Source organism: Myodes glareolus, chromosome 9, assembly GCF_982192425.1.
Source record: "Myodes glareolus chromosome 9, mMyoGla1.1, whole genome shotgun sequence".
Classification (NCBI taxonomy): domain Eukaryota; kingdom Metazoa; phylum Chordata; class Mammalia; order Rodentia; family Cricetidae; genus Myodes; species Myodes glareolus.
Window position 1 is genome coordinate 56,977,831 of NC_142034.1, and position 25,460 is coordinate 57,003,290.

Consider the following 25,460-nt stretch of genomic DNA (forward strand, 5'->3'; position numbering starts at 1 on the left):
CTTCTGTCTGAGAATAATATTTGACTCCATGCACAGTAAGAAAAAAATAGTATAAATAACCCAAGCACTACTTAAGATATTTTAGATGTCTAGTCTCCTTAAATACAGATTATTAAGGAGTACAAGCAATTTGACCTCTTGATTTCTGGTGTGCTGACTGCATTGTCTCTGCATCAGTTTTTATTTAGGAAAGCATTTATTACTGTTAATGACTTCCTGGACTCTAATGGAGGCAGATGAGAGCTAGCGAGAGTGGTCCTAGTGAAGCCGACGGTCACACATGGAGTGTTCACAGCTGCCTTTAGGCTGGATAGGACTCAGGATTAGGACACAATGGAGGAGGAGCTAAATGAAGCTAACCCCTTCCAAAACCTCCTTGTGTAGAAGTTGTGAAGAGGAAGTGATTTCTAAATAGTGCTCTTCCAGTTTGTTCGGATCTCAGGCAACGGTAATGCTCTGCAGGATTCTTTAAGACATCTGAGAGTCATCCTCACAGATAGACCCTTCCAAGAAAGCCATACGAACCTTCTCGATGAGCTCGATGCAGGCGGCCAGGTCCATCCCGAAGTCGATGAACTCCCACTCAATGCCTTCCTTCTTGTACTCCTCCTGCTCCAGCACGAACATGTGGTGGTTGAAGAACTGCTGCAGCTTCTCGTTGGTGAAGTTGATGCACAGCTGCTCCAGGCTGTTGAACTACACAGAGAAGCAGAGATTTCCCAGGTTAAGTGGTTTATAGGAGCAAAATCTGCTAATGGAAATATTCTTTATGGGAAATAATCTGAACAGAATGATAAGGTTAAACTTTAGTATTTACGCTAATTGCTGTTGGTTCAGCATTCCCAGGGATAAATACCTTTCTCATGAAGGCTGGACATTCTTTAGGTACTCAGGTATCAGGTACACTACAACTTTCCTCCTTTCCTTCCTTTTTTCTTTCTTCCTTCTTTCCTTCCTTCAGTTCTTCCTTCCTTCTTTTCTTACATTCTTCCTTCTTTTCGTTCATCCTTCTCCTCCCTCCCTTCTTCCCATCTTCCCTGCCTCCCTTTTATCTTCCTTTGGTTTTTGAGACAGAGTCTCAGCTCTGGCTGTCCTTCAGCTCACTATATAAACCTGGCTGACCTGGAAGTCACAGAGATCTATCTGTCTGTTTCTGCCTCCTAAGTACTGAGATTGCAGGGGCACACTACCATGCCCAGAGAATCTACCTTCCACATTTTATTTATCGTCTGTCTGTCTGTCTTTCTGTTACACTACAGTTCTAACAGAATCTACTTTTTTTTCACCTGTGAAAATACAAAGACAAGAATGTATAGCAAGGCACAAACATGGCCCTGTGCTTTATGATTCTGATGCAGAAGAGAATGGGAAAGTGATTTATTAGAACAGCTTGCTAGCAGAGGTGGAACTGTCTGTTCTCCAATTCTAGGAGTGTTAACACTCTTATCTTTGGCTGTCAAGCTATTAAAGGAACTTATGTTAAGACATTTAGTTGATGTGTAAGATGAAATGGACAGTTTGGTTTCTTTTCTGTTGACATCAAATACCCCCTTGTCTGATCTATGAAAGTAGAGATCTGGTGCAGTATAGCAGTTGAAGATCTGAGAGTCTTTGCAACCATTTACTCCCTCTTTACCCAGGATAAAGCAGAAGCCTGAACACGAAATCGTTTATGTGAGAGGTAAACCTGGAAGAAAAGAGGCCAGCACTTATGGCTGGGCTCCTGCCTCTGGGCTTTTTCCCTTCCATGCCCAGGTATCAATGCAAGATGCCTTGCATAGGTACCAATTGCTGCAGACAGTTCCTATCTTGTGTTACATGCTTGTGGAATCTTTAGCATGTTTGATTTTCATTGTATATCCAAATTCTGTTGTTATAATAATGGTAACATTAACTTCTCTTTATTGAAAGTTTAATTAAGCAACATTTTGAAATCCCTAGAATAGTATCAAAAATATACCGGCTTATCAATAAATTTAGCTATTATTGTTATTATTTTCTATTATCTCTTAGATATTTTGGTACAAACTCTTATACTAGGCTCAGTGTTGAAGCAAATAATATGAATAATATAAATGATTATCACTTAGTACATCAAAATTCCAGATTGTGTCCCTCAGTTTTTATTAATGTGAGGATGACTTACATCAAAGATCTCAAAGCCAGCGATGTCCAAGACCCCAATGAAGTACTGCCTGGGCTGCTTGGTGTCCAGCTGCTGGTTGATGCGGGTGACCATCCACAGGAACATCTTCTCATAGACGGCTTTGGCCAGGGCACCCACTGCATTGTACACCTTTGTAGATACAGTAATAATTGTTAGTGTTCTTAAACTGTGTCATGTAGGCCTCGGTGTGTGCTTCACAGAGGACATGCATTCACCTGCTGCACCGTCTGGCCCTTGGTGACGTACTCATTGCCGACCTTGACCCTAGGGTAGCACAGGGCTTTGAGCAGGTCAGCAGAGTTCAGGTTCTGGAGATAGGCAGCCTTGTCAGCCACTGTGGTGACATAAACCAAAAAAAATGTTTAGCATTTAACATTTATCCTCATCCCTTTGTCTTTCTCCTATCTAATTACTCTGTTACTTAGGAAAGAAAACTTTAAATAATTTCAGATAAAGTCAAATAAGTTTCTTTGTATGTATATTAAGATGCCTGGTTGCCACTGAATAGTTGATCATAGCGACTTGTTGCAAGTAGGATTTGAGAACACTTTCATTAACCATAAATGTGTAAACAGTGATTATTGTGATGTTTTGTTCAAGGTCTGCAACATGGTCCTTCCCTCTAAGACTTCAGGTATTGCTGGAAGAGAAAGATAAACGTACCATGACACTCACTGTTAGGGAGGGGAAAAGACCGAATACTTGGACTCTTATGCAGCTTTTACCTCTCTCCATTTAACCTGACTGGACCAAAGGTACTTACTTTTTTATCTGAAAAAGTGGGGGTAAATTAAACTGGGTGATCTTCTTTAAAAGTATGTGTAATGTTATATGTTGGTCTCAAAGGAAAAGTCAGGAGAAAACCGAGGGAGAATTGATGCGGGAGAATTGTCTGTATTCTGTCAATCATATTTTAATAAAACGCTGATTGGCCAGGTAGGCAGTATAGGCGGGAAAACCAGAAAGGAAGTAGAGGCGGGGCAATGAGAATAGGATAAGGCTAGGGAGGAAGAAACTCCCTCCGCCACTCCTGCGCAGACCACCGAAGAGGCAACATGTAAGCTGACAACTGAAAAAGGTAGTGAGCCGTGTGCTAACGTAGATAAGGATAATGGGGTAACATAAGTTATAAGAACTAATAAGTAGCCTGACCTAATGAGCCAATCAGTTTATAATCTTACGAAGTCTTGTGAGTGATTTTCTTTGGGCTTGCCAGTTGTGGGGTACTGGGCGGGACAGATACCCCAACAAGCCAGCCCTCGTGTTACAGAGAATGAAAGAAGGAGAGGGAGAAGAATGTCAGGCTATTTTGGTTGGGGAAGATTTGGGGGCAGGGGAATAACTGAATGGTGGTTCCTCTGTACTGAATGCTTTTTCATATGTAGAGCACATGATCTTTCTTTGTCAGTTCCCTTTGTATCTTACTTGCTTGCTGCCCTTGAGGGATTTACATACAGACAACACCTACATACATACAGATATGCCTAGGAGCACCCTCACCTCTCACCCCATGCAAAGATCCTCTGCTGCTAGCTCCTAGGCTTTTGTAGCTAATGCTAAAACAATATGTAAATCTGTTGTGTATACCTACCTACCTTTGCCAAGACAAAGCAGGGATATTATTCCACCTCATTCTGTCTCCAGTTCCCTGGCCCTCGGTTGAGCTCCTATGTGGCCGTTGGGGTTTGTTATAGCTTATTTGAATCGGCAGTGATGGTGAGGTGATGGAGAATGAGAACTGAGGTGGGTGAGGAAGGCATGTGTATAAACAAATGTGCACTCGTCTTCAGAAGTGCAGTCACAAGGAGACGTGAGTTTCGGGTGGACGTCAAAGTGTTTCAATTCGAAAATTCTGCTACCCAAACCTAGTTAGAGGGTCTCTGGGTACCTTCAGTGCCATCTGGCTCAGCTTGCTCCTCTCGTTGCTTCTGCTTGAACTTCATGTTCCCATAATGCATCACGGCCCCTGTGAGTTTATAGATGGACACTTTCTCTTCGGGTGAGAAGCCCAGGATGTCAATGGCACTCTACCAGGAAAGATGAAAGGGCAGAGGTTAGCATGGAAGACACTATTTATGAGAATGTATAATATACACCGAGGTGAGCACACCTGTGTAGAGTTTGCTGCTTCCATTCATATACATAACTGGCTTTTTTTTAAAAAAAATGTTTGTATATTGTTATGACTTACGTCTGTGGCCATCAACTCTTCTTGGTCATCAATGCTGGGCACTGTGATCTCCCCCTGACTGACAAAGGCGTAGTCATATGGGTTGGTGGTGATCAGGAGCATTTCTGGGTACACAGAACGAAGGGCATATGTTTTAACATGAGAAATTGTTATTATAAACTTTAACTTCCATCCACAAATTTAAGTTCTCACCAATTAGTTCTGGCTTCTTATTGGACGTGATCTGATAGAAAATGTGGTAGCTCCTCTCAGCTTTTAGCTGGAAAGTGACTCTAGACTTCTCCAGAAGATCTGGAAAGAAAGAGATTGAACTAGAAGAACAATCTCTTCTTTCGACATACTGTGAACTTTAGTCTCCAAAACTGAAGATGCTACTTTTGGCTCCAGTGAGGCTTCGTCATGATTCTCCTCCTGCGGTTATGTATTAGAACCGAAACGCCTCTGACAGCTGGTGTGCACCTTTCCGTGCAGGTGCAGCCACTGCAGTACACGTCCCTGGGACAAGTTTTAAATGAGGGAATCCATGGCCTCTGTGTGTTAGCTGACCTCTAGTGTCCCCGGATCACCTCACATCATCTGTGGTGAAAGTCTACCTTGGAGTGATATATTTACCAAATCACAGCCCACCCATAGGTAACCATGAGGGTAGAAATTAAAGTTGATCTTGAGGTTTGGAAGTTCTCTGAAAGATGAGAGGGTACCACCAGCCTGAGATTGAGGTACAGGGTACGGAGAGTGAACGGTGAGGGAGTCTGACAATAGCTCACAGACAACTCTGGTGGTAGACTCTTAGCATAGAAAGTTTTGCAGAATGCCCCTGCAACCAAATTGGCTTGCTTCCCCATTTAGATTTTTCAGCAGGTCTGTTACTCACATGTTTCAATATCTGCTGATGCCAGTTTCCCGGTGGTACCAAAGTGGATTCTAATAAATTTGCCCTGGAAAAGATAACGATGTGTTTACCATTAACATTGAAGCACACAGAGATAAACACCTGAAACATTTAGATATGATGACCACAGCAAGTAAAGACAGAAAGGGTCGCTTTGTGACCAAGAGACTTACAAAGCGAGAGGAGTTGTCATTCCTCACGGTCTTGGCGTTGCCAAAAGCCTCCAGCAGGGGGTTGGCACTGATGATCTGATCTTCCAGAGTCCCCTGCAAGGGAAAGATCAATCCTTGTATCTGGGGATCCAGACTTCTAGGCACCCCAGCAGAGTCTGGATCCTTGTTCTAGCTACCAGACCCACCTGCATTTTGCCAGGCTCCTCCTTCTTCTTCTCCCCAGTGACTGCAATGGTGGCAAAGTACTGGATGACACGCTTCGTGTTCACAGTCTTCCCGGCCCCGGATTCTCCACTGTCAAACACAAGGGAATGGAGATCAGAACTGTGGCACATACCTCTGATGGTTGAGACAGACACTGCCTACAAGGAAGAAGAAAAAAGTCACGTACGTGATCAGGATGGACTGATTCTCGCGATCTGTGGAGGGAATAAAGACCACCAGTCAAAACAAAACAAAGAAAAAAGCTATGCGTATTCAACATAAAGCAATGAAGTCAGGTGAACCCAGACTTGATCTCTTCAAAGATGGTTCCTGTGACTTCAACTTTGGGTGTAGTAGAAGTAAAATTCCTGAAAATGAGAGGCAAGGAATCATCTGTTTCTCTCTTTTTCCACTTTATTTTTTTTTTGTAAAATACATATAACATGAAATCTACCACCTTTTCATTTTTGCATGTGTCTCTGTGTGGACACACGTATGTACGTATGTAAGTGCATGTGCACCTGTGTGTGTGTATACACACAAGGTTCCTACACTGGTATGAGGAGCCTTCCTCGATCGCCCTGCACTTTATCCACTGAGGCAGGATCTCTCAGTTAGACCTGAACCTCACAGGTACAGCTAGTCTAGCTAGCTGGCTTGTTTGGAGAATCCCCACCCATGACTCCCCAACACTGATTACAAGCAGGCTTGGGTCCAGGCTGCATTTGCTTGGGTGCTAGGGATCCATAGTCTGTTCCTCAGACTTATGTGGCAAGCACTCTCGTCATGGAGCTGTGAAGCCGGTTAGATTCACACCATCTTAAGTATGTAGTTGTGTGGTATTACGTTCCCTCTGCTGCCGTCAGTCCCTTCCACTTCCAGACCTCTTTTCATCTTGTAGAACCCGCCCTCTGTAGCCATTACATAGTGGGTCCCCTGTTTGTTCCATTCCTCAGGAGCTGGCAACCCCTCCTCAGCTCTCTGTTGACAAATGTGACTACTATCAAGCCCTCATCCAAGCAGAATCACACAGGGTTTGTCCTGGTGACTTTTTCACTTCACACGTCCTCAGGGTTTGTCTGTGTTTTGGCACTGTCGGAACTGACTCTTTTAAAAAGAAGAGTAATATTCCATTGTATGAATATCCCACTCTTGGCTTAACTGCCCGTCCGCTGGTGGCTGTGTGGGTACCTTGCATATTTTTGCTGTTTTAAACGATGCTGCCGTGACTATGGCCTACAAAGTGCTCTCCGAGTGTCTGCTTCAGTTCTTTTGGCTATTGTCCCAGAAGTGGGGACCATGGATCAGACCCTAATTATAGTCCAGTTGCTTGAGAACCACGTCACTGTGTTCTGTAACATTGTGCCATTTTACACCCCACAACAGGGGACGGCCTCCTCATTTCTCCACCTCCTTTCTAATACCTCCTATTTTCTTTCTTTTTTAATCATAGCCATCCAAATGTGTGTGGGGTTATACTTTATTACTATTTTCAAATGATGTTATTAGAAAATGTAAACACACTTAAGAACAGAGACTATGATAATGAGACCCTGGGGTGGCCCATCTTCTAGAGGAATAGTCATTAGTATTCGGCCAGTTTCGTACCCTCTCTATGTTATTGAACCTCACTCGATCATTCTAAAGAAACCTCAGGCACCGGGCCATTTTTGTTGTGAGGAATAAGAGTCACAGGATTGTGAAGTCATTAGGAACATCAGATGTTGCTTAGGCGAAGTCTTCTGCTTACCAGACAGGAAGGCTGAGACTCAGAGAGGAGGAAATGGTTTTTTAAATATGAATTGCAGACCTGGATAAGGCTGCAGATAATCAGGCCTTTTGGCTCCCAGGAGACATTTGCTCAATTTCTTGTTCTCTGTCCAGCCTTTGGTGTCACTCATTTGACTTCTGGTGATGTCAAATAAGAAATGCTCTGAAGTGATACATGTTTGCTTTTATTTATTTTTATTTTCCTTTTAATATTATAGATATTTACCTATGTATTAATAATATATTTGTATCACTTTTCTAGTCCATTGACTCTGAAATTCTGTATTGATAGAGTGTGGATGTTTGAGAAATCTAAGTTTAAAAGTATTTCCAGAGAAAATCAATGCAAGTCTAGATGTTATTTAGATGTATATACAAACTTAGACTTGAAAATATCTTAGGCTTCTATTCAAGGAAATGGGTTTGGAATTTGATTAATAAGAGGCATTCCCTAGTATGAATAAATCATGGACAATCAGATTGCACCCAGTGGGAGAATAGACAAGAAAACAGTCTCCTGGCCTTTCAGGTGATGTTCAAATAACACTAAGCAGGCCAGTGCCATGCTTTTGCATCGTTTTGTATGAAAAGCATCTTTGGAAGCCTGGATGACTTTAGATTTAGGGTGGCCCCAAAGCCTGGAGAGTTGTTTAAGGGGAGGGGTGGCATACATCGCAGCACTGAGAATTGAAGCCTCTGACGGGAGCCTGTCCTGGGTTACCTTTGCAGGAGGTGGCTAGTTTCTTTGGACCACCAGAATACTGCTTCTGAGCACGGAATCCTGGGGAAAGTTCCAGTTTGCCATAGGGGTCCCTGTTGTGCCACGTTCTCCTCTTTCCCATTTTAAAAGACAATTTACAAACAAATGCGGCAAAACTAACAGGAAAAAAAATTGTCCCCTGGCCACCAAAAAGTCCACAGAAGAACAGGAAATGGGGGAGTTAAGGCTATTCCCAGAGGCAGCACATTGTGGTGTCTTCAGTGCTGTCCTGGGACCCATCCTGAGTATGCTTTGGTAAGGTGGGACTCACAGACTTTGATAGGAGAACGTTTCAACGCCGCTGGGAGGAATTCTATAGGTTTGTCTTTATTCACATTCCACCTCCAATTCCCTCACTCAGTCCCCAAGGTTAGCAACATCCATAGAAGAATTCAGAGTTCTCTGGATATGGCTGAGAACTCTTTCCTTGGATTTCTGAGGAGGTAATCTGCCACCCCCACCCCCCAGGTCTATTTGTACTTTTGTATCCAAACCAGAAAAAAACCATGGGAGTTAACTAATCTGTTTTCAGAACCCTGTTCTTGGCTCCTCTGAGCTTGTGTTTGCAAGCCCTGTTGGCTTGGGCAGGTCAGTGAATTCCGGAGTGTCACTGTTCCCATCCTAAAGTGGAGATGACTGCCAGAAAGAGGAAATGTCATGGCTGTGTTGTTCTTTGGAAATGGCAAGTCCCATGAGGCAGTGGTGTCTTATAATAAGACTGGGATGAGTTCTGTTTGTCCGTCCCAATTGTGTGCGCACAAGTCCTATAAACAGACGCCTCACTCACCCGTCAGCATGAACTGGTAGGCGTTGTCAGAGATGGAGAAGATGTGGGGCGGGGCCTCCTGGCGCTTTTTGCCTCGGTAGGCCGCCACCACCTCGGGGTTGTACACCGGCAGCCATTTGTAGGGGTTGACGGTGACGCAGAACAGGCCCGAGTAGGTCTGGGAAAGAAATCAGAAAATTCAATATGGTGACTCTGGCTTTGTTTTAAAAAGAAATAAATGATCTAACAAGGGCTCTCACGTAGATCATCCAGGCCGCATAACGCTCTTTGAGGTTGTACAGCACTCCGGGCTCATGAAGGTGGGTCATCATAGCCATGTCTTCGATCTTGTCATATTTGGGTGGATTCATCGGGAAGACTTGATCCTCCTTGACGGTGAGAGTCTGGCAAGAAAGCAGGCCAGTCTGAGATAGGGTTTACGTCTGCTTGTTTGATTTGGTTATAAAACTGCAATGGAATATACGTTCTATTACATAATTATTCAGTGCCTTTTAAAGCCAGGAATGTATTAGTTTTCAGGTCCGATGCCAAGAAAGATGGTTTCTTGTGATAACGTAAGAGTTGATACTTTTTGCGAGCGTATTTTAATTGTACAAATACAGAAGGTTTAGCATGCTTCCTTTTCATACCCTCCTGCAGCTTGGGTTGATTGAATCCGCCCATCCCTCCATGATCCAGCTACCATTACTTCCCGGGTTATATAGCCAGAGGAAATGCAATCAGTACATGGTAGAGAGGCCCCAAAAGCCCTGGTGACCGCAGCACTACCCATGTTCTAAACAACATTTTTCCTTCCCTTTTACACGCATTTCGCCAGGCCAAGCATTTTTAATTTTTTTCATCTCACTCATTACAAGAAACTTCTTTAAATGTATCAATATTTTATGGAATTAAGTAGGTAACTCAGGAATTTTTGTGACAGAAGGAGGTGGTTTTATTTTTTTCAGACTTGGAGATTTAGACCTGGAAGTGGAGAACTGAAGGGGAGATGGTGGAAGCCATAATGGGCTGATTCCCGAGGGCGCTTGGAAAGGGGAGATCCTGTAGTCTGAATTCCTTTAGCTCCCAGATCTTAGGACCACACACTAGGAGGAGGATCCCAGGGTGGCTGTAGGCTCAGACAGCCCTAGCAAGGGAGACCTCGACTCTGGATTGAGCCAGAAAAATGAGGTCAGAGCGTTCTCACTTACTGCTCCACTTTCCGTCTTGACGGTCACTTTCCCTCCTTCCTTGCTTTGTATGGTGCTTTTCACGTAGGACTCCTTGGGCTCCGCCACAAAGACAGATGTTTTTGCATCAAAAGGCTTGTTCTGGGCCTCAATCCGCTCCTTCTCCGATTTTCGAAGGTACGGAGCAGCTTCACCAAAAATAGCCATCTCGGCATCCGAACCCCCACTCATGGCTGCTGTTAATTCAGCCGAGGTATCTGCCTTGAGGAACAAGGGAGAGGGAGAAATAGAAAGCAGAGGTCAAACGGATGGATGAGGATTTGAAGTGTCGTCTTCGGCACAGGCTGAGACCCTCTTTTCAGTTTGGCATCTTGTCGCACACTCTAACATCGTGGGAAGAGCTAGTTAGGAGGGAAAATGAAATGTGAGGACCCAGTTTTAGGACTTGGCAGGTATCCTTTCCAGAATCTTGACTCCCAGGAGTAGGTACCTACATCTTCAATTGCCATAGAAACCTTTCCCCCTGCTTTCCCCTTCTGAACTATAATGATCTCTGTGGTTAAAGCTGTTGAGGGATTGTTTTACAGCAACTGTCTTGCTTAATCCCCTTGTCTCCTGCAGAATGTCTGCATCTGCCACAAGCCAGGACAGCCACCTAGTTAGGAAGGAAGCCTTACTTTGTGCAAATGGAAGTCGGTATTTTCACAGCTATCAGAGACACTTTCTGATCTTTTAGATGATCACTGTTGCTCAAAACCAAACCACAGTTTTCCTTTTGTTGGCGTTTGCTGTTAGATCTCTTGATGGCCTGTTAGAACTTCCTACCCAACTCCTGTTCTGGGTTTTCAACCTTCGGCTTGGGAGCAAGAGACTTAGCACTGCCCTGTCCCCCAAGTCTTTTGACAGGAGAGATTTCGGCTTTCAGTTTAACTGATTTAACCACAGAGAAATGAGTGTTTCTGCATGGAGACTTTTCTTCCCATGAAAATTCCATGGGGTTCTTTTCTTTCCACCCAGGAAAAGAAAAACATTAAGAGCAGGCCACATGCACAACAGCTATTGACTTAGGCTCGACCAGCGAGCCTCTGCTGCAGAGGCCTTTTAAACTGGCGGACTTTTTGCTTTCCTGTCAGGTAGTAGCTTCCTTAGGGTGCAGCAGAATGGCTCCTAAACTGTGCATGGCATTTACCACCCCGCGGCTGGAATACCTGCGGCTTACAGAAGAAAAAAAACAGTCTATTCTTTTTCCTCACAAAAATTAAGTGAATCCTTAAAAATAACTCAAATGTGGTTTCAGAGAGATGTTTGTTTCCAGTTTGAAGTAAGGCTCCCTGGAGTGTTAAGACGCAGTCTGTAAAGTGCATGCGTGTTGGATGCTTTGCAGTAGAGGCCTTGGCACACAAGAATGTATTGCCACTGGGCAGTGACTGCTGCTAACTCACTGTCAAAACTCATCCTGTTCCAAAGGCCCCTTAAACTCTGGGCTTCATTGAAGCTAAGTGGTCTCTGAGAATAAGGCCTCAAGGAAAAGTGATTTCCAACCCGTGTAACCAGTCACCCCCAAATGGGTTCTACTCTCAAAACATGGAAGCAGTAAGTAATTAAGAACTATTCACAGTTCCCTTAGGTCAAATCCCCTCTGCCATCAATAAATGAAGAAATTCAAGTCTTACCTCTAGGGTTTTGGATGAAAGTGCAAAATCTCCACTACCCACACCTGTAAAACATGAAAGTTCCTGTTAGCGATGCTCAGCGATTCTGGCCGTCTAGTACAGAATAAGAAGTTCCCCTGCCCTAAAACTTCAAGCTTAAGAGGAATTGGTTCATGTTCCAACAGCCACAGGGTCCTTGCTGTTTGCCTCAGGGTCCTTAGTGTCCCAAGTCTCCCATCACTTACCTCTGGGCTCTTGGCGGAGATAGGACTTGAGGGGCAGCCTGGCTTATATAGGAGCTGAAGTGCTGATGCTGCAGCTACCTCCCCTTTGTCAGGACAAGGCATTTGGCAACAGGAGCCCTCGGCGTAGTTTGTAGTGACATTTGGCATGTTCGGATATAATTAGAAGTATTCATATCATTCAGAGTATGTGAACCAATCTCCTATAAATAATTTGACAAGGACCGTTCTACCCTCTGAGAATGCTTCCTGGTGTGCTGGAAAGGGGATCTTTGACAGTGCCTGGTGGGACTCCTCATAAGTTAGTTCTTAAGAGCTATATTCAATTTGGCAAACTGTCATGCACGCCCGTCCTGTGCTGCCAAACGATCAGATGCCCAGCAACGCACTTTCCTTATTTGTTCCCGCAGGAGCCCCCACGCTGCATTCCCTTGGGCTAGCGCCAGGGCTCATCCTTGGAGGCTGACTAGGGCAGCAGAGCCAAACTGAGAGGAGCCTTTATGCTGAGTCTCCATCATTGGGCCAATGCCCACCTAGCCAGCATGCAAAGGGTTTATTATTAGACGTTAGTGTGTTCGTTGTAGGGAAAAATATAGGAAGGAGAAAATACATCTAGACTCCAGGCTGCAGAGATAAGATGGGGGAATGTAAGTGGGGTCTTGCTCTATGTACACTTTTGTCTTACAGCCTGCCTTAACATTAATGTAGCTGATTTTCATGCGAATAATATAATTCACATCCTTATTCTTTAAAGAAATTATTTTAGGGCTATGCTTTTAAAATTAAAATCTTTCTTTTTGAAGTCATTTGTATTGAGATATGATTTATATATGGTCTAGCTTATCCTTTATAGGTGATAATTATGATTTTTTTAAACTTCACAGTAGAATTCACTTCCTTTGTCCTATTTATGCACATATCCACCTAACCATAGGCTGCAGAGCAGCTAAAGTTTCAAGGGCTTTGCTAAGTGTATGCAATTCTATAGCCTCGTATATTTTAATGATGTAAAATCAGCATCTTATAGACTAGGCTAAATTTCCCTTTTGATAACTTTCTTCTCTCAATTCTAGTTTGTTTTGTAATAGCTCACACTTTTTAGGGATACATTTTCTAATGTATTTCCTGGGGAAAAAAGAAGCTAGTAAAATTGATCTAAGAAAATAGGCTCATAGAAAACGGACACTATAAATTTTTAAAATGAACTTTAGGTATCATTATAGCTTATATATTTGCCAACTTACTTTTTTGTGATCTTGGTTCATTTCTCTCATTACTACATAAACAATATGCAAACATTTCATAATACACAAAAGGGTGTTATTCTAATGAGCCATTGTATTTCTGATGGGCAGTTCATGGCCCACCTCCCTTCATTTGCGGCATTGTCCATCCCCTGATTGTTAGATTATTTTGATGTTACTGTCTATAAAATCTGAGTAGGATTCCATATGTTTGAGATGCAATTTGAACTTTCAAGGTGCGGATAATTTCTTGTGGTCTAATAATGATCTTAATCCTGCTGTTGCATCTCCAACTTCTAGAATACAGATTTTCTATAAGACCTGAATTTTCAAGCAAAGTTATGAAAAGATTTCCTTTAAGTCTTTGCTCTTCTGTATATATAGTAAAAGAATTCCTAAAACTCAGGAACACACAGGGTCATACATATATTATTTTATGTTTTCAAACTAATGATATTAAGAAAAATCTTAATTTTGAAGCCTGAACGCGCGCATGCGCGTGCGTGTGTGCGTGCGTGTGTGTGTGTGTGTGTGTGTGTGTGTGTGTGTGTGTGTGTGTGATTCCATACTTTCTCCCATAATTCCCAGGCAAATAGCACAGTCTTTAAAGCCTATTTGGACAAATTTTTTTCTTCTTTAGTTCAATGTCATTTTGGTGGCTTTTAGACTCTATATATGAGCTTTAGAATCAGTTTTTAGACCTGAAAAATCCTGTTGGATTTCAATTTGGATTAAGCTGATTTAGTAGGTTCCCCGGGCAAGAATTGATAGAGTAGTGATCTGATCCTTCCCTGAGTGTGATGTATTTCCTGTTGACTCCAAGTGTTTACATCTCTCCTCTCGTTCTTTTCCAGGTCTTGGCTATTTCTGCTGATTTTTGCTGTTCTTGCTGAATAGTTCTGTTTTTCCTGGGACACTTTGTTTCTTATTGAGTACTAACACGTATCAGACATGTTTACATACTTGGAACTAGCGTTTTGTCTGTGGGAGAAGTTTGCCCAACTCAAGTATGTGTTTCAGAATCCGTTGCACACAGGGTAGGCAGGTGACACTGTCTGAGGTAACAAGATGCCTACAGAAGTTGTTGTGTGGGGTTTCCAGGATGGCTTATTATAAAAAAAAAAAAAAGGGCCAACTTCATGTAGTACCACTGTCTGAGGGGGCCAATTTCCAGCAGCACAGGGCTCCGAGAGGAATTCACAGAGTCATGGTAAACTAGGCTTCTCTGTCTGAGGGGGCTTTCAAAGAAACACACACACTCTTTCGATGGCTTCCTTCTTTAGTCTTTGTTCTCGTGTGGTCTTTCTCTGTTCTGTCTACTGTAAACTTTTTTCCTACTGCTAATATATCCCCAAAAAGTTTTTCAGGCAGGCAACGTAGGAATTACAGTGTGGTTACAGTCTATTTTTCAAGTGAATGATTACAATGATTTAAAAAAAAAAAAAACAGTAAAAATGAGCATGCTTTCCATATCCCTTACATGGTTAAACATTTTGCATACTACAGGTGAAAAGCAAATTATCATAAGAACCCACATAAATTCATACCCAGGTAACTTGTAATAGATTAGCCATGTGGGCAAACAAGGTGTTACTGTCAGGTCATTTGCTGGAAGGCTGCATTTTGCAGTTTCAAAGAAAAGGCCAATTACTTTTTTACTTATCTTGAAAGGTAATCTTATAAGGAGTCTTAAAGAATCCACAGACCTAAGCATTTATATATGAAAAAGAATAAGTCAGCTGTATTTAAATCTTTAAGGTACATACCCATTCATCAATAGTTTTTTATATCAGGAGATTGAGGGCAGAAATGTGCATAAGGAATTAATCATCACCTTTGGTCATCAACCAATCCTAGCAAGAAAGGTACACAAGCCAATGATAACTTGACTGCTTCGTTTTCGTTCCCTGACCTTAACGGGTTCTGCGTTCAACTCTGTGCTTTTCAAAAACTTCAGATTGTCCTCTTGTTTTTTTTTTTTAAACCTTAAAATTATTTAACAAAAATATCTTAGTCTAACTTTGTTATTTTCAAAGCTTTGTTTCAGCTATGATGCACTCTGGAACCTGTAAACACATCTCCCAACATTAAGGTTAAAAGAATTTAAATTAGCTGGGCTACTGGGACGCAATTTTTTTTCTTAATTATTAACTTGAGTTACAATCTGTGCAGCTCCTTAGGTGAAAAACACAGACCCGGACTGTGAAACATTGTATCTATTTTTATTCATCAAAACTTTGTATAGGCTATCATTATTATTACCACTTTATACAGTACAGCTTAGGGAGGGGTCATCTTCTTGACAATTCACATATAAAAATGCCCAGTAGAACGGAATGTTTCCAAGAGATAAGCACATTGTATTACAGGCAGCGGAGCTCTCCCCACTTCCACTCACACCAGAGAAAGAGAGCTGTAGCAAACATGTAAGGGCACAGCAGACGCAAAAGACATTCCATGTGTGCAGTTCCATGGCCTTGTCTAAACAAGATCAGAGAATTTCCTCCTGGTGGGCTGACACCTGGAATGTCAGTTGCCACCCGCTGCTCCTCTGGCATGGCCACTGGCAATGTAGCACCTTTTCTTTTCCCAGTGCCCTGTTTCCTGCTTAAAGCACAGGCCGGCCGATGAAACTAGAAGAATCAAAAGAATTTCAGAGAGCTTAGCCTGATAGTCCTGAGCTTAACTGTTCCAGAAAGTCACGAATTTCTTCTGTTATGCTTTCGTAGCTTTTACACCCCTTGGTGAATTTCTTTATGGCTTCTTTGGTTGGTTGGTTTTGTGACAGGATTTCTAGCATACAAAGACTGTCCCCAGACTTGATTGTAGCCAAGGCTAGCCTTGAACTCCTAATCCTGTTACCTCCACTTCCTGAGTGCTGGCTGGGATTTTGGGCATGTACCTAGCTTTTGCTCTTAATCAGTTATAATATTTTTTAAATTATTCTTTTGGATAATCAGTGCATCCTGTGCAAATATAATCACAATTTTTGCTTTATTCCTCTCTTAATTTATGAATTTCCCCCTTGTCTTATTGTATTTTTTGAGACATTAAGAAAAATATTGAGTATTATTAATGTATATTGTTGTAGTAATATGCTATTACTATATTGTCTATTCAAACTTGTGACATACAAGAGGATGTATAAGAGTATATTTACCTTGCTCTTGTATTCATATTTATAAAATATTTTATATTACAAGTTTTATTTTTGATTGACATAATAATAGTTGTAAACTTTCATGTGAAATAATATATCTTGATGCATGGATATTCATTAATTGCATATTTAATCTTATTCAGTATAATATTTGTTGTATATTTTATAGTTAGTTTGATAACAATTTTAATAACAAAATGAATGACATAATTCAACTTCTAGGTATTCAACCAAGAAAATTAGATGCATGTTTTTAAATATTTACTTTATTTTAAATTGTGTGTGTAACATGAGGGGGACTGCTTGTTGGGGTTTTCTGTCCTGCCTGCTACCACTCAGCCGGCAAGCCCCCCAAAAATCACACAGAGGTCTCCATAAGTTATAAGCTGATTGGCCCATTAGCTCAGGCTTCTTATTAGCTCTTATGCCTTATATTAACCCATTATTCTGATCTATTTTAGCCATATGGGTTGGTACCTTTTTCAGCTGACAGGTCACATCCTGCTTCCTCAGTGATCTGGGCAGGACTGGGAGGAATCAGCTTCCTCCTTCCCAGAATTCTGCTGTTCTCATTGCATCATTTCTACTTCCTGTCTGGTTTTCCTGCCTATACTTCCTGCCTGGCCAATCAGCATTTATTTAAAACATGATGGACAGAGTACAGATAATTCTCCCGCAGTGTGTGTGTGTGTGTGTGTGTGTGTGTGTGTGTGTGTGTATCTATATGTGCATGTGAGTACAGGGTACTCAAGGAAGCCAGAAGAGAATATTGACTGTCCTGGGCCTAGAGTTATACACAGTTGTGAGTCACCTAGAGTTGGTTCTGGAAACCAAACTTAGGTTCTCTTCAAGAGAAGTACATGCTCTTAAATTCTGAGCCATCTCACCTTCCCTTGAATATAAGTTTATACAAAGGTTTATACTTGAAGATCACAAAAACACTATCCATCATGGCCTGCAGTGGAAATAATCAAATACCCATCACCTAGCAGGTGTATAAGCAAACTCTGGTATATGTATTTGATGGGATGTTAGTTCTGTAGAAAGAGGTGCTGTAGTGGCAGGTTCAATGTAGACAAACCTCGAGGTTCTACAGGAAGTGAACAGAGCTAGACACAAAGGTTCCATATTTAATGATTCTAGTTATGTAAAACGCAGCATAGGAATACTGCCATCTTTATTCTTTTTTAAAAGTCATTTTTATTTATATGTATCTGTGTGTGACTGTGCACCACGGAGTGCAATGCCTGTGGAGACAGAAGGTGCTCATCCCCTGGAGCCAAAGTAGCAGGCAGTGTGAGTTCTAGGAACTGAACCCAGGTCCTGGAAAGGCAAGAAGTGCCCTTAGTTGCTGAGGCATCTCTCCAGCTTCTCTTTATTATTTTACCTCAAAAAATTATTTTAGGGTTTTCCATAAAGTTAATTGTAGCTATATTTTGCTTTCATTGCCTTACAGTATTATGTGATAAATATAATTATTTACTCATTCAACTGTGGATGAATTTTTGCCTATTAGGAATTTTTTTGCTAGAACTTCAATTTTGATTTAATTTGTTTGCATGTATTATGTGACAAATAGCACCACTTGTGTAATGCTCAGAATTAGTCGAGATCCACCCCTTTATATCCTTAGTGAACTTTTGCATGCATTGAATGTGATCCGTTGTAAGAATGCATAGAATTTGGCAGACTTAAACAATTGTATCTCCTTTCTGTACCATTCTTAAAGAACTGTCCTTTAGAAGCTCTTAATGCGAATGAGATCTTCAACACTTAGCTCTTTGTACAGTTTTACCTTTTCTGAAAATTCACATAAATGAGATCCTGCAATGGAGCTGTTTGTGTCTGGCTCTTCCGTCCATGCTCCTGGTGCATCTCTCTTCGTTGCTGGGTAGTGGGCCCCTGTATAGAAAAGCCACACCTTGCCCTCTGTGGATTCTTCCCAGCACTATGAATACACTCCAAGTTGCTGGGTGGGCATTTGTTTCCATGTCTCCTGGGTAGCTACCTGGGAGCAGAATCTCTGTATGTTTAACATTTCAGGAAACTGCCAAATTCTTTCGGATAGTGGCTGTACATTTGTCGTTTCCGCCAGCAGTGAACAGGGTTCTGATTTCATTCCCCATCACTTGTCCTTGTGCTGAGCTTCCTTTGGTGGCGCCCAGCCTACTGGGTGTAAAGTGACCTCTCACTGTGGCTCAGATCTGCATTTCCTTAGTGGACAATGATTTGAATGTTTTTATCATGTGTCCTTTACCTGTCTTACATGTATATGTATTTGCAGTCGCTACATAGTTAGCCTGTCTGTCATCTTCTTATTGTATCAGTTGCTGGTTCTTTATATGTGCTTTATCTGTGAGTCATTTATCTGACAGATGATTAGTGGATAGTCCCTTCCTATCTGTGGAAATGTTTTAATTTCTAAGTTAATAATGACAGTTTTTCAATGAAGCTCAACTTGTTAATATTTTCTTTTATATTTTTGGAGTCAGATTTTCCAAATTTACATAATGCAAAGTCATAAAGGTCTTTCTTTCTTCTTTTTTTCTTCTAGCTGTTTTGTACTTAGAATTCTTTCATTTGCAACTGCATCTTTTTTCGAGTTAACTTCTGCTTATGGGCTTATAGCTTAGTTTATTTCACCAGTGATATCTAATGGTTGGTGCTGTTTGCTGAAAATGTCCATCCTTTCTCAGCTGGTGTGCCTTGGTATCTGCTAAGTGTTAGATGAATGTTTTCTTATTTCAAAATGGAAATGATCTGCTTCTTTAATTTTAAATTTTATTTATTTTGTTTTATGTGTTTGATTGGCCTGCATGTATGTCTGTGAGCCACGTGTATGCCTGGTGCCCTGGAGCTGGAGTTCAGGTGGTTCTGAGCCACCATGTGGGTGTTGAACAGGGTTCTCCACTACAGCCGTCAGCACTTTAACCACTGAGCCAACTCCCCAGACCTAATGATCTGCTTCTTAAGTGAACCTGTATATATTTTTAAATTCTACAGGCACTGAAAACACAGAGAACACTAGCCTTGTGCTTGCCCGGCATCCAGTCCTCAGAAGCACGGGATAGGTGTCAGCTTTTGTGTCTTTCAAGAAGTGTTGTGGGTAAATAGACAACACATGTATTCTCCCCACACACACTGTGCACATATGAATAATATTTTGTGAGAACTTTAGATGGTGCTTCAATTTTTTCATGATTATCCACTGAGAAGGAAAAAAAAACCTAATTAAATTAACAAAAATAATTAAAATCTAATTAGCTTTAATTAAGTTTAATTTCCAGCTACAACAAGAAATGAAGTACTAAGGGTTAAGATTTAATTATATTCATTTAAATTTAAACTATCTTTGTAGAGAGAAATTAAATGCTAACTAATAAAAGTTTCCAGGCAGTTGGACTTCGGAAGTAGGGCAGAAGACCAACTGTTATAGTATTTGAGATCATTTTTATTCTTTCAAGAACTAATTTCCATATCCTTTCATAGGGTCAGCATCATTCCCAGTGAAATTATGTATATTAGATATGTGGAGAGCATGTAATTTCCCTTATTAGTGCTCTGAAGCTTTGTTTTAACCTTTTGAGAGATTTATTGTATGTGTGTGAACGTCTGCACAAGTGTGCGAGGGTGTCTGTGGGGTTCAGAAGAGGGCGTTGGTGCCCTCAAAGCTGCTGTTACAGGTGGAAAAGCCAGCTGCCTGACATGAGTTCTGGGGATCTGAACTCTAATCCTCTGGGAGAGCAACAAGTATGCTTAACAGCTGAGTCACCTCCCAAGCCCCTGCATTTCTATTATTATTATTATTATTATTATTATTATTGGTTTTTTGAGAGGCAAGGTTTCTCTGTAGCTTTGGAGACTATCCTGGAAGTAGCTCTTGTAGGCCAGGCTGGCCTCGAACTCATAGAGATCTGCCTGCTTCTGCCTCCTGAGTGCTGGGATTGAAGGCCTACGTCACCACCGCCCGGCCCGCATTTACTTTTAAAATTGTTACTTGTGTTACTGAAATTATACATGTCTTCATCTGGGGGTAGTTGGTGTGTTACTTTCTAGTGGGCATAAGTTTAAAATCTCCCGTATGTTGTTGACAAATGTATTAGATTGGTTTGTTTATCTCAAAGGTATGTTAAACTTGTAGAAATTTCTGCTTGTTACCTCTACCTGCTAGATTGAATCCTTTAAAACTCAAGTATGGACTGTACTTGTTTTGTACTGTTTGGCCTTGAATTCTGTTTGCTCTGATGTCAACAGTGCTTTCTTTGCCTTAACACTTTGGTAGCACATATACTAATTCGTTTTTCTCCTATCCATATTTTTAACCTTCCTGAGTTACTTTATCCTGCATCTAACTTTTAAGAATCCAACTAGCTAGTATGGTTGGATCATAATAAAATGCCCAACCTTGAATAATTAGTATAATGATAAAAATAAAAAACTGCTAGGTGTGGTGGCACTATCTTTTAATCCCAGCACTTGGGAGGCAGAGCCTGATGGGTGTCTGTGAGTTTGAGGCCAACCTGATCCATAGAGAGTTCTAAGTCATCCAGGGCTACACAGTGAGATCCTGTCTCAACAATAAATAAATGAGATAGCCAAGTAGTGAGTTAGAAAATCCATCATGAGATCCTAGTAGTGGGTCAAATTTAGGAATCAAGTTGGCTTGTGTGTTTTTAGTATCTGTTAAGTGGTTAGTTGAAAAACCAATGTAACTGAACTGGTGTCATTTCCTATAATTTATTCAGGCCACCAAACCTCTGTAAGCCTGAGCCTGTTTATCTTTTAAAGAAGGAATTGTTTTTGCTTTTCCACCCCATTTTAATATTGATTTATTTAGTAATACATGTAAAGTATTTTAAATAGTACTTGACAGCATTGAATGTACTTACTAAATAGTGTATTTAAAGCTATGTAAAGGAGGGGGTGTATCCTGTGGGTGATGATGGAGTATTGCTGCTGTGTTTTAAATAAGGAACTGACTTAAGGTTTGTTTTAGTCACAGCCATGCTAACAGCATGGAAGATGGATCAGAGGACTGCAACAGAGATAGATGGAGGACCGACTTATGCAGCTGTGCTATTTCAGGCAAAGAGTTGAGGACCCAAACTAAACCACCAGATTCTGGGGAAGAAGAGAGAGATGCAATGTCAAAGTTGTAGATGTGACTGACCTCTCTGCTTGGAGGAATAAAAATAATTCTAGGTTTGTAGAAACCATTTGAATTGGTTCTGCTTGAAGATAAGTAGAAATAAATGGAGTTTCCTTGAGTCAAAAGAAATACTTCCCATGGGGAGAAAACAGACCTGGAAGTAACAGACAATAAGTAGAGAATTTTCTGGATGGAAAATTGCAATAGTGAGCTTCCCCCAAAGAACACAAGCTTGCAGGAATAAGATTTTGCCATGTCAAAATAGATTTTTTTAAAAAAATGTGGGGTTTAAACAATATGAAATTACTGAAGGCAGGTTGATCATTAGAACGTGGCTTCTTGTATGTATATTAAGTTAGTATGTGACAAGAGCGGCCATTTGTGTCACTGAGGGGAAAGAAAGGACAATTTAGTAAGCAAGGTTGATATTTACCTGATGTAGGAGGGCCTTCTGTCTATGTGTTACTTTCATTGGTCAAATAAAGAGACTGCCTTGGCCTTTGATAGGATAGCAGCTTAGATAGGCAGAGTAGATAGAACAGAATGCTGGGAGAAAGAAGCAGAGTCAGGCAGACTCCATGGCCCTCCTCTCTGAGACGGACGTAGGTTAGACTCATTCCAGTAAGCCACAGTCACGTGGTGATATACAGATTATTAGAAATGGGTTAATTAAGATGTGAGAGTTAGCCAAGAAGAGGCTAGATATAATGGGCCAGGCAGTGTTTAAATGAATACAGTTTCCATGTAATTATTTTGGGTAAAGCTAGCCTGGTGGCAGGAAGTGGCCTGCCGCTCCTTTTACATTTACCAACGAAAGGAAAGCAGCTTCTTCCTTGTTTGCTACTGTTTCTAAAAGTCAGCTATAAAAGGTTTGAACTCTTAGACCTGAAAACAAAGAGAAAGGTGGTCAGAGCAGATGAGACGCTCATGCCTTGAGAGGAAAGAGACCCCTTTTCCTTCAGGGCCAAGGATCAAGCTAGATCTTTTCACATGGCAGGTAAGCTGTGACCACTGTACTATATACCTAGTTCAGCAAGGTTTCTAATAGGGCAAAAGTATCTTCTATTTATGAAACTGACATGCTCAAAAACTAAAACTTCTCACTGAGTAAAGAAAAAGATTCATCAACAAATTGAAAGATAAATGGAAGCCTGTTGGGGAAGCGATTGGCAATGCTTATCAAATGGAGTATGTGTGCACTCATATTCAGAAACAAATCAAGAAGAAAGGGAGAGTCATGTAAATAGAAATGGAGGTATAGGATAGAAAAGACGATTCTCGGAACGGGAGAAACTAATGACTGGGAAATTAAAACATATCAGCCTCAAGAGATGCAAAATGAAATGGATGCTAGAACACAAGGGTATTTGACCAATCAGATTGACCAAAAACAGAAATGTAGCTAATGGTGGCGTGTGGAGGGGAGAAGTTCTCATCTGCTGGAAACAAAGATGGAATAAGACTGCCGGGGCAATTGGCTGGTTGCATCTTTGAAATCTGAAGTTACGTAAGTTTACTTCTCATTTTCTCCTGGCAAAGGACATTATGGTTCCGGCTGTGTGTTTCTTCTAAACAGCAAACTTTGGGAGACAAATATCTCTTCAGTGACTTTGCACGTTTAATTAGGTGACCACCTGTTAAGTGATGGTGCTGATGATGTGGTCAGTGGTTGGAACTTGACACTCCTTTTAATCTCAGATTTGGACCGCTGCAGCACATTTTCCACTGGTTCTCTGAGCTACAGTACTGAAAACCAAAAGCCCTGAAGATGGTCATGAACCATGGAAGAGCTCTACTGGGTCTCTATGAGAAGACTACATGCCGAGATCTGTCTTGTTCTGGAATAATTGATGTATATCTAGCCCTTCTCCAGTACACAAATAACTCCTTCATGGGTCCTGTGTAGCAGCTCTTTTAAGTCAGAAACTCTTCCAAGGTCTGGCACACATCCCTGTCCTTGCTATTCTTGCTAGTATCCACTTACAATTAAGCCCAGGGTGAGCGTCAAGTTACTGTCTCTAATGATCCTGGTGCTCCGAGAGGCACTACCAGACATCAGCTTGCAATTCCTAAGATTCCCTCGGCCCCAAGAGTTCCTCTGTTTTTCTCCATCCAGCAAGTAAAAGCAGAGGGATTAGTACGTTCAGACATCTGTACGTGTTCTGGGACGGAAACGGGACATTAGCTTGTCTTCCAACAAAGGAAACAACCTGCTTTTCAAAGGCCTCCTTGGCACAGATATGTTACTTAGTTCCGTCTAAGTGTTCGTGAATGTACTATTAGTTTGTTTTTATGGGTTGGTGAGTAATATTCCATTGTGAGGATGTACAATATCTTGTCATCTTTTCCATCAAACGTTGCTTGTTGTTCGATTGCTTTGTTTTAACCACGATACAGTCTTATGTATTGCCCAGGATAGACCTGAACTCAAAACTTGTAGACTTAAGTGATCTTAGTCTCCCCAGTAGCTGGGACTATATGCGTGCACTACTATGATTAGCTTGTTCGTATATCCCTTTGTTGATGAATATTTCTATTACCTTTCTGTGGCTATGGTTTTCATTTCTCTTGCTTAAATAACAAGAAGTGGGATTTCTAGATAAAAGAACTAGGAGTGTTTTTGTAAGGAATAAGCAAACTTTCTTTTTTTAAAAAATATACTTTTCTATCCTTCTAGCAAGCAGTGTCTGCAGACTGTAGAAGCTCAGAAGCCAGTCCAGCATCTTCCAGGGTTAGTCTTTGTAAATTAGTCATTCCCTCAGGTTTTTGATAGAGTCTCCTAAGGATTTTGGTTCCCTGCACCAATGATACTGAATGTCTTTCAATATAGTTATTAGACCTTACAATATCTTTTTCATGAATTGTCTCATTTGCCAAGTTTTGTTGGATTGTGTTCTTTTTATTGTTTTCTCTGGATTTTTTTATCTGCAAGTCATCTGTTGAATATGTGTATAACATATATTTCTCCCAGCCTGTGGCCTGCCATTTTTGTTTTCCCAACAGTGCCTGGATGATCCACTCAGTGAGCTTTACATTTTCTTTTAATGTGACAAGGATCAAATGCAGGACCTTGTACACACTGGGGGAAGTACTCCACCACTGAGCTCCATCCCAGCAATAGCGTTAATTAATCATATTTTTGTATTTTATATTTGTGTGTAGTGTGTTATTTTGGAGTTTTTGCTGTCAGCACAGAGATGTGTATCTGTGTTTCTTCTAGGTGGTTTGATTTTTTTTTAAGATTTGTGCTAAACCTATTATCTGTCTTGAAATAGTGCATCATTTTTATTTCCCATATACATATATGGGAATTGATTCAGCATTACTTTTTGTAAAGATTTTCCTTTCTAGGGTGAGTTGAATCAAAAATTTAGTAAAGTATCATTTGACTGTAATGATTTTGAATGTATTTATAAGCTCTCTATTTTGTTCCATTTGTTTTTTTTAATTTTAGTGTTTTTTTTCTGTAAGTATGTGTCTTGACATATAATGACAAATTTATCATGTAATTATTACAAAATGTCTTCTTTATTTCTTATAGTAGATAATTTTTAAAGGCTATCTTATCATCTATCCACAGAACTATTTGTATTTATCTTGTGGTTATTGTTTATTATATTTCTATTACCCCATTCTTTTATGTTCAACCTATTTGTATTTTGGCACAAATCACCTTTGTTTGGATCATGTTTTTTTAAATTCATTTAGACAACCTCTATCTCTTAATTGATTGTTTAATCCACTCACATTTAATGTGTTATTTAAATGCTTTTTTTTAGTGCTTCATAGCACTTTTGTTTCTCTTTTTTTCTTTGCTTTCTCTTGCACTGTCTTCTAATATAATTTTTTGTGTGATAATGTGGACTAAACAAGGATCCTATGTTGTGGGACAATGGTCTG

The 25,460-nt window shown here is 40.8% G+C and overlaps 1 protein-coding gene across 1 annotated transcript in view; it reads right to left on the reverse strand.

Annotated features, from left to right (window-relative positions):
• The window catches only part of LOC125409353 (myosin-8), a 31,273-nt gene extending 19,447 nt beyond the window's left edge, over positions 1-11,826 (reverse strand). The window contains exons 1-14 of the mRNA XM_087910509.1: positions 11,787-11,826; positions 10,135-10,374; positions 9,184-9,327; positions 8,945-9,101; positions 5,815-5,842; positions 5,609-5,717; positions 5,424-5,516; positions 5,233-5,296; positions 4,551-4,649; positions 4,359-4,462; positions 4,056-4,194; positions 2,383-2,501; positions 2,147-2,296; positions 526-696 (exon numbers count right to left, since the gene is read on the reverse strand). Of these exons, the coding sequence (XP_087766635.1) occupies positions 526-696; positions 2,147-2,296; positions 2,383-2,501; positions 4,056-4,194; positions 4,359-4,462; positions 4,551-4,649; positions 5,233-5,296; positions 5,424-5,516; positions 5,609-5,717; positions 5,815-5,842; positions 8,945-9,101; positions 9,184-9,327; positions 10,135-10,344 (1,587 nt within the window). The 5' untranslated portion in view covers positions 10,345-10,374; positions 11,787-11,826. The remainder of the gene's footprint in view (positions 1-525; positions 697-2,146; positions 2,297-2,382; positions 2,502-4,055; positions 4,195-4,358; positions 4,463-4,550; positions 4,650-5,232; positions 5,297-5,423; positions 5,517-5,608; positions 5,718-5,814; positions 5,843-8,944; positions 9,102-9,183; positions 9,328-10,134; positions 10,375-11,786) is intronic.
• Positions 11,827-25,460: the final 13,634 nt, after the last annotated feature.